This window comes from Anarrhichthys ocellatus, unplaced genomic scaffold, assembly GCF_004355925.1.
Source record: "Anarrhichthys ocellatus isolate YVR2014 unplaced genomic scaffold, GSC_Weel_1.0 scaffold9, whole genome shotgun sequence".
In the NCBI taxonomy this organism is placed as follows: Eukaryota; Metazoa; Chordata; class Actinopteri; order Perciformes; family Anarhichadidae; genus Anarrhichthys; species Anarrhichthys ocellatus.
In genome coordinates this window covers 9,602,455-9,617,652 of record NW_022280039.1, presented here as the reverse complement: position 1 = coordinate 9,617,652, position 15,198 = coordinate 9,602,455, and the positions used below count along the sequence as shown (strand labels likewise).

At 40.9% G+C, this 15,198-nt stretch overlaps 1 protein-coding gene across 19 annotated transcripts in view; it reads left to right on the top strand.

Moving 5' to 3' along the window:
• Positions 1–15,198, top strand: part of kcnt1b (potassium sodium-activated channel subfamily T member 1b) — a 63,102-nt gene that overhangs the window by 22,136 nt on the left and 25,768 nt on the right. For 15 of the 19 annotated variants that reach the window (XR_004212816.1, XM_031849341.1, XM_031849338.1 and 12 more), the window contains 6 exons: positions 4,311–4,349; positions 12,458–12,537; positions 13,846–13,951; positions 14,532–14,597; positions 14,707–14,755; positions 14,925–14,984. Coding sequence is in view for 18 of the 19 variants with exons in the window: in XM_031849341.1 (XP_031705201.1) it covers positions 4,311–4,349; positions 12,458–12,537; positions 13,846–13,951; positions 14,532–14,597; positions 14,707–14,755; positions 14,925–14,984 (400 nt within the window). In the remaining variant the exon portion in view is untranslated. The remainder of the gene's footprint in view (positions 1–4,310; positions 4,350–12,457; positions 12,538–13,845; positions 13,952–14,531; positions 14,598–14,706; positions 14,756–14,924; positions 14,985–15,198) is intronic. The other 4 variants (XM_031849345.1, XM_031849334.1, XM_031849346.1 and 1 more) reach the window with 1 other exon arrangement.

Below are 15,198 nucleotides of genomic sequence, written 5' to 3'. Positions count from 1 at the left end.
CATTCATTCATTCATTCATTCATTCATTCATTCATTCATTCATTCATTCAGTTCAAAGCAGAGGAGTAAAAAATACATTCAATTCTCATTTTGTGCAAAACGAACGCACTAAGAAGCAAAAGAAACACAAACTAACCCCATGGGGAATGTGTTTGCAGCCCATTTAGTGAATTTAATACCAATAAAGGTAGAAAATATATAATATCAATGACAAAAATCATATACTGTCCAGAGCAATACAGTATAGCCACAAAACTTGACCTAATAAACGGTCCCAGAGATTGAAATGGGACGGCTGAGTGTTATTGTTTCAACCCCACACAATACGAACTTGTGAAAGCTCTACCATGTAAAGTTTTGGTTGAGCCTGTCATAGTTTTTGATTCAGAACTGGGGTTGTCTAAGTAATCGATGATACCTGATGACTTGTCCTGATACACACTAAGTTCTTGGCCATCATATATCATGGCCAGAGGCAAACAAAATACAACTTCTTGCGATACTTTTTCTAATTTATTTTCTGTTATTTACTTTGTTACTCGTAGTCAGTTCAACACCTGGTCAGGTCATCTTTAAAAGTAAGAGACACTGTAGCTGGTAAAGTAACACAGAGGTACTGTTGCTATGGTTACCTGCAGTGTAATTTACCTTCGGACCGATTTAGAAGTGAGGTTTAGCTGTTGACCAGAACCAGGTCTGGGGGGGTCTATTATTAGGTTTTAATCGACACCTGCCAACCAGTCAGAAACAGGTATTCTCTGTGAAAATGGTGTAATAGAAATAGAGTATAAAGGTGTTCTGTGTCCACCAGCTTTATTTACAGATCAGCAGTACTTTAACATATAGGTTACATACGACATATAGGTTTTGGCCAGAATAATGTAGTTACAGTCCTGCATCTTGTTTGCTGCTGTTAGATTCCCCCCCGAACCAGGTGTTAAGTTACTGGAACCGACTAGTCATCATTTTGGAGGGGAGAACTTGAGTTGCCTCCGTGGTAGTGAGGAACAGTATGGGAAATGTAGTATATGATGAAATGTTGGCAAGCTTCCTGATGCAGGGAAAACTACAAATCCCATTTGCCCTTGAAATTGCTGCAGAGATGGTGTGTATGTGTGTGAGGCCCTCCCCCATTCTATCAGGTAGTCCTTGAGGTAGTTCTCAGTAAATGTATTTGAAAGCATAATTTGAAAGTGCTGGTCCTTTTGCACTAGTTGTGTCAGTAGCTCAGCTCATACTTGTGATTCCAGATCAGCTGCAAAGAGGTGAGGATCTATTCGCTTCTTTGTTGCATTTGTTTTATCATAATTGGAGTGAAATGTGAAGGGCATGAGACTAACTGCATGAATATTAGGATGTGTCAGCTTCTTTGGTTTATGATGAAGTGAAGAAACAGAGGAGGGAACAGAGTCGAGTGAGTGTTGTAGGCTAATGGGGCAAAGGGAGCCGCAGTTAACCATATCCTCTACACTGCTAAAGCTCTTAGCAGCCAGATAGCATCTTTATTGCTCATTAAAGTGTTGTCAAATAGCCACAAAATGGACACTGAGATCACAGCAGATCACATACTGTACAGTATTTATGATGAGCAGATTAAGCATTTCCAAATTGCTTTTTCACTTCTGAACTAAGTTTTTAAAGGGGCAGCAAATCACACTGGTATAGTAGACTTTTGAACAGTAAATTGTAGGACTGGGGGATATGGAGTAAATATAATATCACAAAATTTTGTGCAGGAAAAGACTAATCTTATGCCATATTACCATATACAAAATGTAAGACGATAGCTAGTCTCAAATAGCTGTAAAAAAAGTTTTCCTCTGCCACATACATCACATCTGGCTGTTGCATATCCTTCAATGCAGCTGAACTTTACTGCTATCAGAAAGTTTCCAAAACACCCGGCAATCCATCTTTCTTTGTACCCTTTCTTTTTTTATTTTTTTTTTTAAATCTCTCTCTTGTACACTACATGTCTAAAATAAAGTGAAATTAATTTAATGTTGAATTGAATCTGGCTTTTAGAAATGGGAAACTCTTTCATGCAATATGATTATAACTAAAATAACTGGATTTTCAGTTCATTAAAGGTCTTACTCACAAAAACCTCCAGTGAATTACAAACTTCTGGTAGTGATTGTTTTAAAATCACCTTCTCTGGTAGCTTTATTAGAAAGTTACAGAAGGAACATTGTTGACAGTAATCTTTTGTCAACATCCACTAAAAGCCTTAGGACTGATTTCCAGAGTTGACGATGTCATTGGTTCCTGGGGACCATACTAATCGACTACGCTCTGTTGTTGAGATGCCAAATGGTACTTGATTAGTTACTGGCATAGTACAGTTCCGCTCTTGTGACCTACTACTTCCGGGCTTTAATGGACACTCCATTAGTCCTTTTTTAAAAAGGCTGGTTTTGCCAGAAGCTTTTCAACGCAACAGCCTGAACTGCTGAATAATGACCTTGTGAACACATATTCCTCAGCAGACAGACTTTGATTATTTACGAGCTTCAAAGGGATATCAACCTAAATTATATTTTTATACATCCACCGCTGAAGTTGATATTTTTAGACGTGCTTTGGACTTGGCCTTGAAGCATTTTACTCACTAGAATAACAGTGTACTCGCATCTACAATAACCTACAGACATAGTACTCAATTCATATTTCTGTTGACGTTGTTTTAAAGCTTTGGGAAATATTTCTGCCGGTTACATGTAAGGATGAGGGACTTAAAGCACAGTATAATGTCTTTATATTACAAAGAGAACCATGTGTATTTAGCCCATATGTAGTTTTGATTTGTATATGGTCTGGCTCATACTGTACTTGCAGGATTGTTGGGAATAGAGTAAAAGTTGAATCTATTCAGTCCTAAAATGTATCTGAATTAATGGTACGTCTCTTCGTTATAAAAAAATATATATTATAAAACCATTTAAAGCATTTTCAAACATGGGTTTATCGTTAAAATGAATCTCAAACAAACCAACCACTATTTCTGAAAGGCATAAAATGAGATTTGATGTCAAATAGGCCGCCAACGACACTAGTCTAAAGGTAAAATAAATTACCTTTTTTTTTTACTGTGTCAGGACAGAGTTTTTTTTTTTTTACAATACAGAGTAAGATATCAAACATTTTCTGGAGGAGCTCTGTCGTCTGTTCCTCTCATGTATGTTATTTAATGCTTCCATATATTTCTGCACGGTAGTAAGGGAACTTTTGTTTTCTTTTGAAGAAGCCATTTGACTTATTGTAACAGGAAAGACACAAATGTGGCTGCATTTCATAATTATGCCATTAGTCACGCCTGTGTTTATTAGTTAAACCAAGTTAAACTGTCTAAATCACAGTGGCTTTGTGGGTTTCTGCCTCAGCCAAGAAGTCCAAGTCGTGCGGTTACCTGTGCCCGTGTAATTACTGGTTTGATTGTTATATGCAGTTTTAAATATTTGAAAAGAATTTGTGCACAATTAAGAAACAAATGACATACCAACCGTACATGAAATACTACAACTCTGTGGTTCACCGTCAGTAAGTGGTTTCCAAAGGAAGCCATAGCCGTAGAGTGCTCAAGACAATTTGTTCTGCATCAAATCAAAACGTGTGTGTTTAATCTTTGACCCCCAGTCCATCACAATTGTCCATATGTCAGCCATTAAGATAAATATCTGGGTATGTCTCCCTGTCTGTCAGTTCCCTCGGTGTTACACACTTCCCTTTTCTCCATGGTCACCTCAACCATGAGGGTGTGTCCACTGATCCCCCCTGTGGTTTGCATTAAGTGTACCATCTGTTCGTTAGTCAGCTGAAACAACGTTTTTTGATCAACTTAATGTGCAGAGTTTGCCTTGCATGCGCCCTGTGAATTAATGGCTCTGAAATACATTTTGTGTTTCCCTTTCGGGCTCAGATGCAGTCAATTTCTGCTGAATGTTTATATTTACTTGTATCAGGAGTTTGAAGGTGACTCAGTGAAACCTTGTTGGAAATATCTTGACGGTAGGCTTCAACTGTGCAGTAAAAAGCAGCTGCTCAGATACAGGATCTGATTGGATATCAACTTGCTAACATGCTCTCAGATCCTCATCTTGAGCCATCTTGCTGCACAAACTGAGCTCAGATTCTTCTACAAGGTTATCCAATAGTTGCATTCTGACTCGAGATGCAAGTGAATGTAAATGAATTACAGTGGCATCCTGAGTCGCATCCTTTTCTTTTGCTCTTTCCTTCCCTTTCCTGCTTCCTCGAACCCCACTCTCTCCTAACCTATGCCTATCTGTGTCCATGTGTGCTGCGTCCAGGTATCAAGAGGAGTACAGTATGGACTCAACCAATGCCCAGTAAGTCCCTGGCAGCATCATGCTTGCATGGCATGGATTGTATCTACAATGGTAACTTCACAGGAATATTTTGCGAGCACAAAAGCACATACGTAGTAATGTTCACTTCAGATTTTGCATATACTGTATGTGGACATTATACCTTGGAGGTAATATCACCATTACATGTACATCTGTGAAGTGGGCAATGATTGTTGTGGTAATGGTTGCAGAATGCTGAGAATAACCCATTCATGTGTAGCTGCCTTTTCAGCAATTGTTGTGGCAAAGACTTTAAAGACACATTTAGCACAGAACAGATTTTTGATACATTCGATCTTGTCACAGTAAATGGTAAAAAAGCAGCTTGTGTGTTTTTTGTTAATGTATTCCAGGTGTATTATCTGTCCTTTGACTGAATGTGCACACCAGTCTTCACTCTATCACTGTAGATCTTGGCTGTAGATCTTGGCTTAGAGATGAGTCTCTGGACACACTGTGGGTTGTATTGGTGAAATAGGTGCTGAAATCACCAACATGTCGATTGTTGGTGCTGTACTAATGCTGTGTATAATGCTGCTTACTCACTGATCATACAAAAGAGTGTTCTTTAGTATCTGGACAGGAATATCCAGAAACATTTGAAGCTTCAAAGGCGACAACACAAGCTGTTGTCGCTGCTTTTCAGTGACGGCACACACACGCCCTCTACACACAACAAACAGCGCTATATGTCCGAGAATAACTCATAATAATTCATGTTGATGCTTGTTTCATGGGCCGTTTGGGATATTTATTTAAAAAATAAATAAAAACATCTCAGTAATGCTGCAGAGATGTGGTGGTAACAGAGGTGAAGCATGGAGGCCACATCAGTAATTGACGGTGATTGTTTAGAATTTGTGGAAATAATTCTATTCAGTCATTAGTTTTCCCCTTTTGGATGAAATGTTTTGCTTCGCTACATGTTGAATGTGTATTTCATCTTGTTGGTGTTCCACTGCAACACTAATAAGATTTGTTAAAGAAAACAACAGTCATGAGAAATCCAATCATACAGAGGCCAGTTTGCTTTCAGGACCAAAAGCTTGTATATTTATGACTTGTAAATTCATGAATGGCAGAAATGGGTCCTCTGGTCTTCATAAGAATAGACATGTTAGGCCTAAAAGTATACAAGTGTAATGGATTTAGAATCTGTAAATCTCTGTCCCATGTTTAGCTTACCAGCTCATATCTGTTTTTTGGCGTATCTAGATTTTATCCACATTGATTTTAGAAAGTCTGGAACCCCCCCCCCCCCCAAAAAAAATGAAATGCAATTTTTGCAACTCTGATCCAAACCACAGGTGGTTTGAAATGCCATTCCAGTCGGATGTGTCTCAGGCTGGAAGCTCCGACTGCTCAAATTTAATTTTTAAGGTGTGGAGGTGCTGAGCATACCATGCTGCTAGCAAAGCGCTATGAAGGACAACAGAAGAGAACAGTCCGTGGACAGACGCCCAGATAAATTCTCTGGCACTTTCACTTTCTGCATGCTTCCCTCTCACAATGTTCACCAGAAGGAGTTCTGCAACGTTACTTGACAGCGCGATTCTTTTGAGGGCGAATGCTTGCTCGTTAGAAGTCCACGTTACCAGCGTAGCGACATAGTTATTATGCCTACGTCGTTACCACAGCAGCCCATCAGATATGTTAGTGATGTCTGAACACACAAATCTGATCTGATCATTTGCAAATAACAGTCTAGACAGCCTGTCTTAAAGATCTGATTTGAGAAGAAAATCGGATTTGCCTGCAGTATGAATGTAGATTTTAATTTAAAAAAAATTTTATTCAACCAGCATGTAGTCAATACATGCTGGCAGTTTTGTATGTCAATAGCAGACCTGCTGCAGAGATTTCATCACTCAGCTGTGGTGGGATGCCTCTTGAGTGTGGTGTTTTCTGGGGCTGTACTGCTGTTGGAAAGTGGATTGTTATCCTTGGGGATGTGCTAAGTGGAGAGCTATAATCATGTGTTGACAGGTTAGTGTACTCTTCATCACTGTTATCCTCTTTTTCTGCTGATCCTCTAGAAATTCAGGCTGACCGAGCATATTGCCTTTTGTTTTATAAAAAGGAATAAGGTTCATAACCATTGATACAAATATTAACATTAACACAACATAACAAAGCCAATGATCTTGAGGTTCTTCCGGTGGCCGAAAAAAAGATAATTTGAAACTGTATTAAAACATCACAGGAAATGTCTTGGTTTCAGTTCATCAAAGAGCATGTTCATCGTTGCACATTCAGAAAACCGCAATGGTTGGTTTCAGTGCACCAGAATCAAACGGCAACACAAGCCTCTCTCTGTGTTCAGCAGCAGCACATTATGAAACCTCCAATATGATCTCGGTCTAGGGTGCTCAAGGTGCATTCTTGGTGGGTGCTCGAATCACCACAGCTGGGTTCCTCTCAATATGGAGGTGCTTTATACCGAGACGTGCCTGGGTACTACGCACACTAGGTAGGTAGCAGGTTATAACAAACTACTTCTGGAATACATTGAGCATCAGAATTGTGATATGTACTGTACGATAGTGGAAGTAACTTAAGGTGGATTTTATTCTGTAACGCGATGTGAAAGAAACATTGCCTTCGTTTCTGAAGGCTTTATTTGACACTGCTTGACATGTGTTTGTAATGCTGCTACCTACTGTAGTCCTTTCAAATGGCATGCTGTTATTGCTGTCTCCGTAGTGTGTACAGAGGCTGGTGTGATAAGACTAGATCTCTGTTTTCTGAAAGTGGTACTGTCTGACAAGAGAAGACACATTTTCTTGATGTCAATCGAGCAGTAAATGAAACATTCAAATGTTCTTTGACTTCACTTTCATTTGGTTGTGAAACAATTTCACATTCAGTTGAGAATCCCTGCCATCATCATTCCCCCTACTAAACAGAACACTGTACTGTTGGGGAGGGAATAGTGAGTCTCAACCTTGCTCATGTGAAGATTTTAGAGGCCTCAATCTTTTTTTATTTTCATGGCAAATTGCTGCACATTCAAGACCAGGCCCATGTTCTAGAGCGTTCCAGCTTTCATCTGACAATCATACAAGAAAATAGCCTTTTTTTTGGATATCATTTCTTCTCATATTTCTCAGACGGAGCACATTTAACTTAATCTGCCATTTTGCAGCAGATCTTGTACAACCCCTTGTGGCTTTATTTACAAGGTCCTAAAAATGCCATTGTCCAATCTGACAGCATTCATGCTCTCGTGCCCCGTTTATGCCCTGAGGTTGTTTTTTTTTACAGTGCCGAGCCTAAACCTAAGGGGAATTTAGGGGTTTGGATCTGTAAAACCCCTGTTGGAGCCTTTTCTGGTAAGCTTTTATGATTCATTTTTGTATCCAATTACCTCAATGTAAATAGTATGGCAGAACCTAGTGGTGCTAAAACAGTGAACAGTGTCACCTGACCTCGCATATCAGGAAGCTGATATTGAGAGTAGGTGTGCTGAAAATAAGTGGGTGGACTGTGGAAGACCCATGTTTTGGTTATTATTATTTTCTGGGGAGTGTTTGTTTGGGTCAAAGCAGTTCATCCCTAAGCATCAACTCGAATACACCATTCAAACAACCCTTGGACCACACATACCATGTTGGATCATCAAACAGTGAGCAACAAACCTACTAACTGGACAGCACATTGGTCATTAATGGCGTCTGTGGCCAATTTAGCTCAGAAGCCGACATAACCACCTTGCATAGATGTTCCGTTTCTTTCACAGAACTGGTCAACAGTCCAATGCAGAGTTGGTCTGGTTTTGTTTTGCGTTCATTGCACTCAACCAGCATCCTCCTAAATCCTCTGTTTTTCTGGGTTGGACATGTTCTGTAATTGTCTCTTTTTAGGAATAAGGAAAATCTCTTTCATGTGGATTAACCTGTCTCAGGGACTGTCTAGCGTGTTATCCAACGATTCAGCAATTTAGCTTCTGTGCTCTTGAAATCTTCACTTCAGTCAACAGGAAGATTCATTTGGTATTACACAAACGGTGTAGTCATCCATAAAGTGAGCAGCACTCTCATTAAAACTGCGCATTTGTGTCAGAACTCCTTTACAGACCTTGATAGACACGTGACAACTGCTTTGAATCAGCGTCTTTGACATGCTGATTCAAGGCTAAAATATAATAAATTGTGCTGCTGTGCACTTACACGAGCAAAAGCTTTAGAACAAAATGCTTCAGGGATTTCTACGTCCTTGAACACGTGCACACGCAGAATAGCTAGGACCCTCTCCACAACTCCAACGCACATATACAGCCGCGTACAGAGTGCTCGGATGCCTTAGAGGACCAGAAATGACCTCTGCCTGCTCTTACACGTTCATCCTATTAGCCCACAGGCCTCCCAGCTCCCATTAAGGTGTTTATCCTCCCCACATCTGATTTATAACAGAAACTTGTACATGTTCCTGTTGACAGTCCTGCTTCCAGTATCCATTTAACAAAGTACTTTTCACATTTGCAACAGCCCATGTCTGGCCCATGAGAAGTTTTAGATGCAGCTCGGTGGAACTGAAGTAGAGGACAACTAAGATATCCACAGCTTATGAATTTTCATATTTTTTTTTGATCAGGTCGATTTCTGAGCCACATGCCACATCGGGCAAGTTAAGAGAAACATTTGCGTTGAACCCTGGTGTGTAGTTTAACTCTGATTGGTCAGAGATAACTGGACAGATGATTGCCACATCTGTTGATATGCCAAAACTTGTGGTAATGTAGTTATTTAACTGGGGTACTTTATGCTGATTGTACACTATAAAATGCCCTCAACAAGACTGGATATTACAAGACTGTACAGGATTTGATTGCTCTTTTTAATCAAGAGCATCAGTGCTAGTATTATTTTGAATTCCATAGCCATTTTAAGCCAAATATTAATGTTTTCAACTAAACCTAACCAAATAGCAGATGAGTTTCCCTCGAAATATAATTGAGAGTGCAGATAAATTGTATGGTAATGTATTTTTGTTGGACGCAGGGTTGTCTCGGGATAGACGTTTTGTAGCTTCCTCCCAGAGTTCCCTTGATCATTTTAGTCCACGCCGATGTTGCACGAGGCTATACTGATACTGCTGTTTACCTGTGCTTGCCCCTGCAATCTTCTGACGTGTATTCCATATGGCGCAGAGCATCTGGTCTCTTCCCTTCACTAGAATTAATGCAGGCGTTCGAACAGCTCTGTTCTGTAAGCCAGAATATCTTGAGGTCAACAGACTGTGTGATGTTTTATTTAGTCTATAATGCAGTTGTGTACTCTCTGTGTTTCAGGCAAGGGGGCATCAAATTGTAATCCTATCACTGGCAACGGTCACTGTGTACTCCGTGTATTTGTGTTTGCGTGTGCCACTTTAACACAGAGTCTCTTCCTGAGGTTAGGAAGTAGCAACCTGTTGGATGCTACCTGCCCTCTTGGATATTCAAACTGCTCTTGTTTATATTTGCGAAGCCTGACTAATGGCCATAGATTGGTGCTGATGGTTTGCAGACGACAGAGATGCCGAAGAAAAGAGCGTAAGTACTTAAAAGGTACTGCTGTGGGTCTGCAGCTACTGGCAGTCGCCAAGCTGAAAGAAAGTGCTATTTGTAGCTCAAGTCAGAGCTACTTAGAAAAATGACCAAATGCACAGGGCCTTTCAGAGATCTGTAAGTGTTTGACGGGGTCACATTTTCCTTTTTCGGCTCTACTCATCACTTTTACTGTGTGAATTTGAAATCAAATTATTATGAAATTAAAGTGCGGATTACAGACTTTGAAGGTGTTCATATTTGGTCAAGTGTGGATTGTAGCCATGTATTTTTTATTCTCGCTAATGGGTTGTGTATTTTCTGACTTTGAATATGTTGCCTTATACAGTATTATTGGAGCCTTAATTACGCAGTTATTTATGCACCGGTGACATTCATCATGTTTGCACAGGTCATTTACACGGTTATCTGAAGTCAGGAGCGTTTGCTGAATCTGACGTAAGAATACGGAAATATTCTTGCATGAGATCCAATGATATTAAACAACCAGCAAAAGAGTTGGAGCAAGGAAGAGCTATGCTGCTAGAATAACTAATAATGTTACAATAGCAGCACTACACGGTTCATCCAGTGTGGATAAAAACACCCTCAAACCGGGCTAAAAGTCAGTCATTACCCTCATAATCATTGTTTCGTTTCAAATAAAATCTGATCAAATACAGAGCCAACGCTACAGACAATGTGTCTCCGCCCAAATGTTTACAGACTGTAATACAGGTCAGGTGTCTGTAGTCAAGCTGGGTAAACATGAAGCTTGTGTAGCTGTTGCCTATATGTCTATTCTGACAGCTGTGTCAATGGAGACGACACACGTTCCTGATCCCCTGATAAGCCACTGATGATAGAGCAGTCGGGGGGGGGGGGGGGTGTGTGTGTGTGAGTGTGTGGTTGGTGCCTATAGACAATAAAATGTGCGTGTATGTGTGTAGCTACGGCTAACTACTTGCACTGGAAACGCATAACACACAGCCTGCCGTGAAGCTGTCTCCATGGCAATAGAGCCTGGAAGAGGGAGAGAGGGGAACAGCTGGAATATGGTTCATATCTCATGTTCTTTCTTCCACCTACACTCTTAATCTGCACATACATGCCTATCTTGGGATTTGGCTGCTGTAATTGCTCTCCTCTCTTGCCTTCTTGCACTCTTTATTCATCTTGTCAGGCAGGGTGGAAGGCTATCTAAAGGGTCCCTCCTGGAACAACGAGGCCATAGTTAATTCCCCTCCATGCTCATTAGTGACAACAAGCTCTCTCTACATTACAGAAACTGTTAATAGGCCTGTCCCACTACCTGTATTCATCTACAGTACAGTGCTTAAGCGGTCGTTTGGTCAAGTTCCTGGTCACAGTCCATTATGTCGCCAAAACCTTTATTGCTTCGGATTTGTCAGTGAGAAAACAGTCCATGTGATTTGAAGTAGCCTAGTTTTTCAGGAGGGAGCTGATTGTAATTTATTCATGGACTCTTTTGTGATAATGGTCAATATATAGCAGGAAGTTTGTTCATGTTCTCACTTGTATATGTGAAGAAAATGGTCTTTACCGGAGTGAGACAGACTGTCGTACACACAACATTTCAGATTATGTGGTTTGGTACTAAATGGGTTTATGAAATATCAAGAACGAATGGAAAGTATTAAACCCTCCTTGGTCCCCGTTACACGCACACATTGATCAATTTGCATGATCGAATGTCTCAGTAGAGCATTTAATAAGACCTTACCTTCGCATGTGTCATATCTTTACAGTATGCATGTAAGTCCTAGCTGGTGCATTATTAGGAGACTGTCAGTGTTTGAAAAAAATGGGCCATTTATTCATGTAATAATCTGCATTATTTAACAAGTACCAGTGCTGCACATTGAGTTTCAAGCTCATATGCATTTGTGGGTGATTTTGTTGCATAGTGAAGGAGAGCTCTATGCACCGACTGATGGTAAATGGAGGGTAATGGGATTAGTGTTATCAGAAGGGAGACTTGCCCATCTTTTCCTGCACTAGATTTCCACACAAAGCACATGCTTTTCTTTTTTTTTTTTTTACTGGAAAGCTTAACCCAACACAATTATAGCAATGGCACAATTAACATTCCCAACATTTTTGTTGAACAATAGCAGGATGTAAAATAAGGCTGGGTATCAAACCTCAGTCCTTTTTATGTATTGACAGAAATGTATCCTTTGCATCAAGTATAGAAAGGCTTAATGGTTTCCTGAAACGGCTGGACACTGTACTTTTTATCCAAACAGGAATAACAGGAATAAATAGCATATTTATTTTTGTTGCAAAACGTGTTTCTATTGCTTAAACCAAGTATATCATTTTGGTATCTGTACCGATGCTCCGGTATTGTCTTAGTCTGCAGCCAAAGTAATCTCACTGCATATCCACTGCTTTGTCTCCCACCTGATATTCTATATAATACCAAGGTATGATTGACACTGTCTGGTCATTTCTGTGTATATATGTTGGCAGGCGGTGCTGCGTGCATGCTCACCTGTGTACATTTACACTGACATCATGTGACTGCTCCCCACAGGGTGCAGGTGGAGTTCTATGTGAACGAAAACACCTTCAAGGAGAGGCTGAAGCTTTTCTTCATCAAAAACCAAAGGTCAAGTAAGTACAGCCGACGGGGAGCATCCCACCGTTCTCCTCTCTTCCCGTAATGCAAAAGAGGCTTGCTGCCGCTAGATATACTCAGAGCTAAATGAACAAATAAAAGCATAATGTAGGGAAATTGCAGTCAGTGATGACGCTTATTAAATTCCTTTTTTCACTTGGGACTCAGTTGGATTTTATCGGTACATTAGCTGGCTCATTGTGAAGCATTGTACAGTATGTGCGCACAGCAAGGACAGAGAGAGTGGCTCATTTGTTGAGAAACGAGGCAGCATTGCAGGGTTTTTCTCAATAGGAGAGAAAAGTGGCGATGCCACAACATCACTGAAAGAGACATTGGTGCAGCACAGCAGTTCTGGAAGCCACTCTTTTGCGTCTAGTTGTACAAACGTTCACTAAGGGAACTCTGTGTCTCTGGTAGAACACGTCGTTAACGTATCCTCGGCACTGACATCTGCCGTCTTTCCCTCAACGTGTCACCGTCACTAAGCCACCGCAGTCTTTGACATAAAACGGCAGACTCGAAGAAAAATGTCAGACCAGGCTGCAGGGGTCCGTTGCTCTATGCCATCTCAGCTCTCTTTGTAAATCATTTTAACATCGACACCGGCTTCATCTGAAGAGGTCGTGTCACGAGATATTAGGGAAGCTGCTGAGGCTGATTGGAATTGGGTAATACAACTACCACCCTCTGCCCAGCAGGCATGTCTGCACCCAAGTGGCTGTTTCCGCATATTTGGTGGTGGTGTGTGCTTACCAGTAATTGACTGCACTTATTTAAACAGGGAATTGTGATTCGACAAACATTACAATCCCCCTTGCCTATTTCTGTGCCATCCCGTCGGTCATTTATCTTGCTCTGTGTAGTCCATCTTCATATTAGACGCCCATAACAGTGCCGGTGTTATTCTTGGAGGGTTTGAAAGCCATGCATCAGAGGATACCTGTTGTGACGGGGTGCCAGAGCAGCATAGAACTACATTAGTCATGCTTCAGGGCTTCGACACATCTGGCCTCTTTAAGCCTTTCACTAAAAGCCGTTTATGCACCTAAACAACTGCTGTTCAAGCAGTATCAACTTTCTACTGAGGAGAGATCTGGCTGCGCCTGTCGTCAGCAGTAGACTCACAATGACAGAGGCGGTCATAACAACTGGAGGGTCTGAACTTTACATGGTGGACGATTGTGTAAAAAGTGTGCAGAGCTTTAAGCATCCCAACCACAATGTCAGAGACCTAAACAAACTCATTTTCAGGTGATCATCTCTTCCGGTAAGCCAGACCGTTTGTCTTTGTTGGTCCACAGGCCTGAGAATCCGCCTGTTCAACTTCTCACTGAAGATTCTCACCTGTGCCCTCTACATGCTGAGGGTCAGCCTGGATAACCCCAAGGAGGTCGACGACAACCCATGGTGAGAGTCACTCTGCAGCCCCACTTATCAGTCATCCCAGATGTGCCTATATTTCCTCTATGTTTTGATGCTTAGTAAAGTTAATGCTGCATCCTTTGCTTCAGAAAAGGCTGTAACTGTCCAGAAACTGTTTTTTGAAGAAACCTTTCTCTTACCTCCTTATCACCTTTAATGCCATCTATCATTATCCTCTGGTATTATATTTGAAGTTAACTACATGACTTTGGTATGCCAGAGGATTTTTTCCCTTTCCATGTGCATAGAGCAACAAATGTGAATGAAATAATGAATCCAGAGAACATTAATTTATATTAAAACTACATTAAATGTGTGTTTTTGATGGCTTCACCCAGGCGCCATCTTAATGTTTTCTTATTTATTTTGAAAGGATTTTATTTGTGTGTGTTGCTCCGTCTGTGCAGTCATGTGGAAGTAGTTTGATTGTGTGTATTGTTCTCACTGCCAGCAGCTTTTAGAGACATGTGGGTTTCTTCTTTATGGCAACATAACAGCTGAACAAAATGTTTCCACACACACACACACACACACGTTCACGCTCTTTTTGTGTTTCCCCTGTTAGTTTTAATCTCCACACTGCAATATGTCGGAGCAACAACAGTACAGTAGACTCGGCAGGAATCGACTGGTATGTTTCAGTCTTCATGGCATTTGTTTATAAACTGAAGCATGTTCATTGTTGATGTTGCAATTATATGGAGATGCACCTAAGAAAACTTTCATATGGTTTTTGACAGGTCGTTGATTTTCTGCGTTGAAAGACGGGAATCTGTATGGGCGATACAGGTGAGACTAATAACACTCCAAATGAAAGTAGACGTGAATCAAATTCCACTGTTTGAACTAAATCTTCAAGCAACCCAGAGACATGAGCAGCCATTTATTAGATACAAGCACTGCAGAGCAGAAGAGATGAGTTTGCTGTTGCTGGCTTCACTGGTCTCCTCTTTTCCAGGTGACAGTGGCCTTAATCAGTTTCTTGGAGACCGTGCTCATCACATATCTCAGCTACAAGGTAAGCAACTGGTGCACAGTTTCTCTCTTTAATCCGAGCTGATGCCTTACAGCTGTCTGATTAAAAGTCCAGCACACCTCGTTTCTACTCCCTCATGAGCCGACAGCTTTCAGTGTCCAGTCCAAGTGCCCATGCACCTATCAGAGACACGGGGCTAGAAGACTTTAGCCCCTAAATTTAGACTCAGACACCACGCACAGTTACAAGTTACATA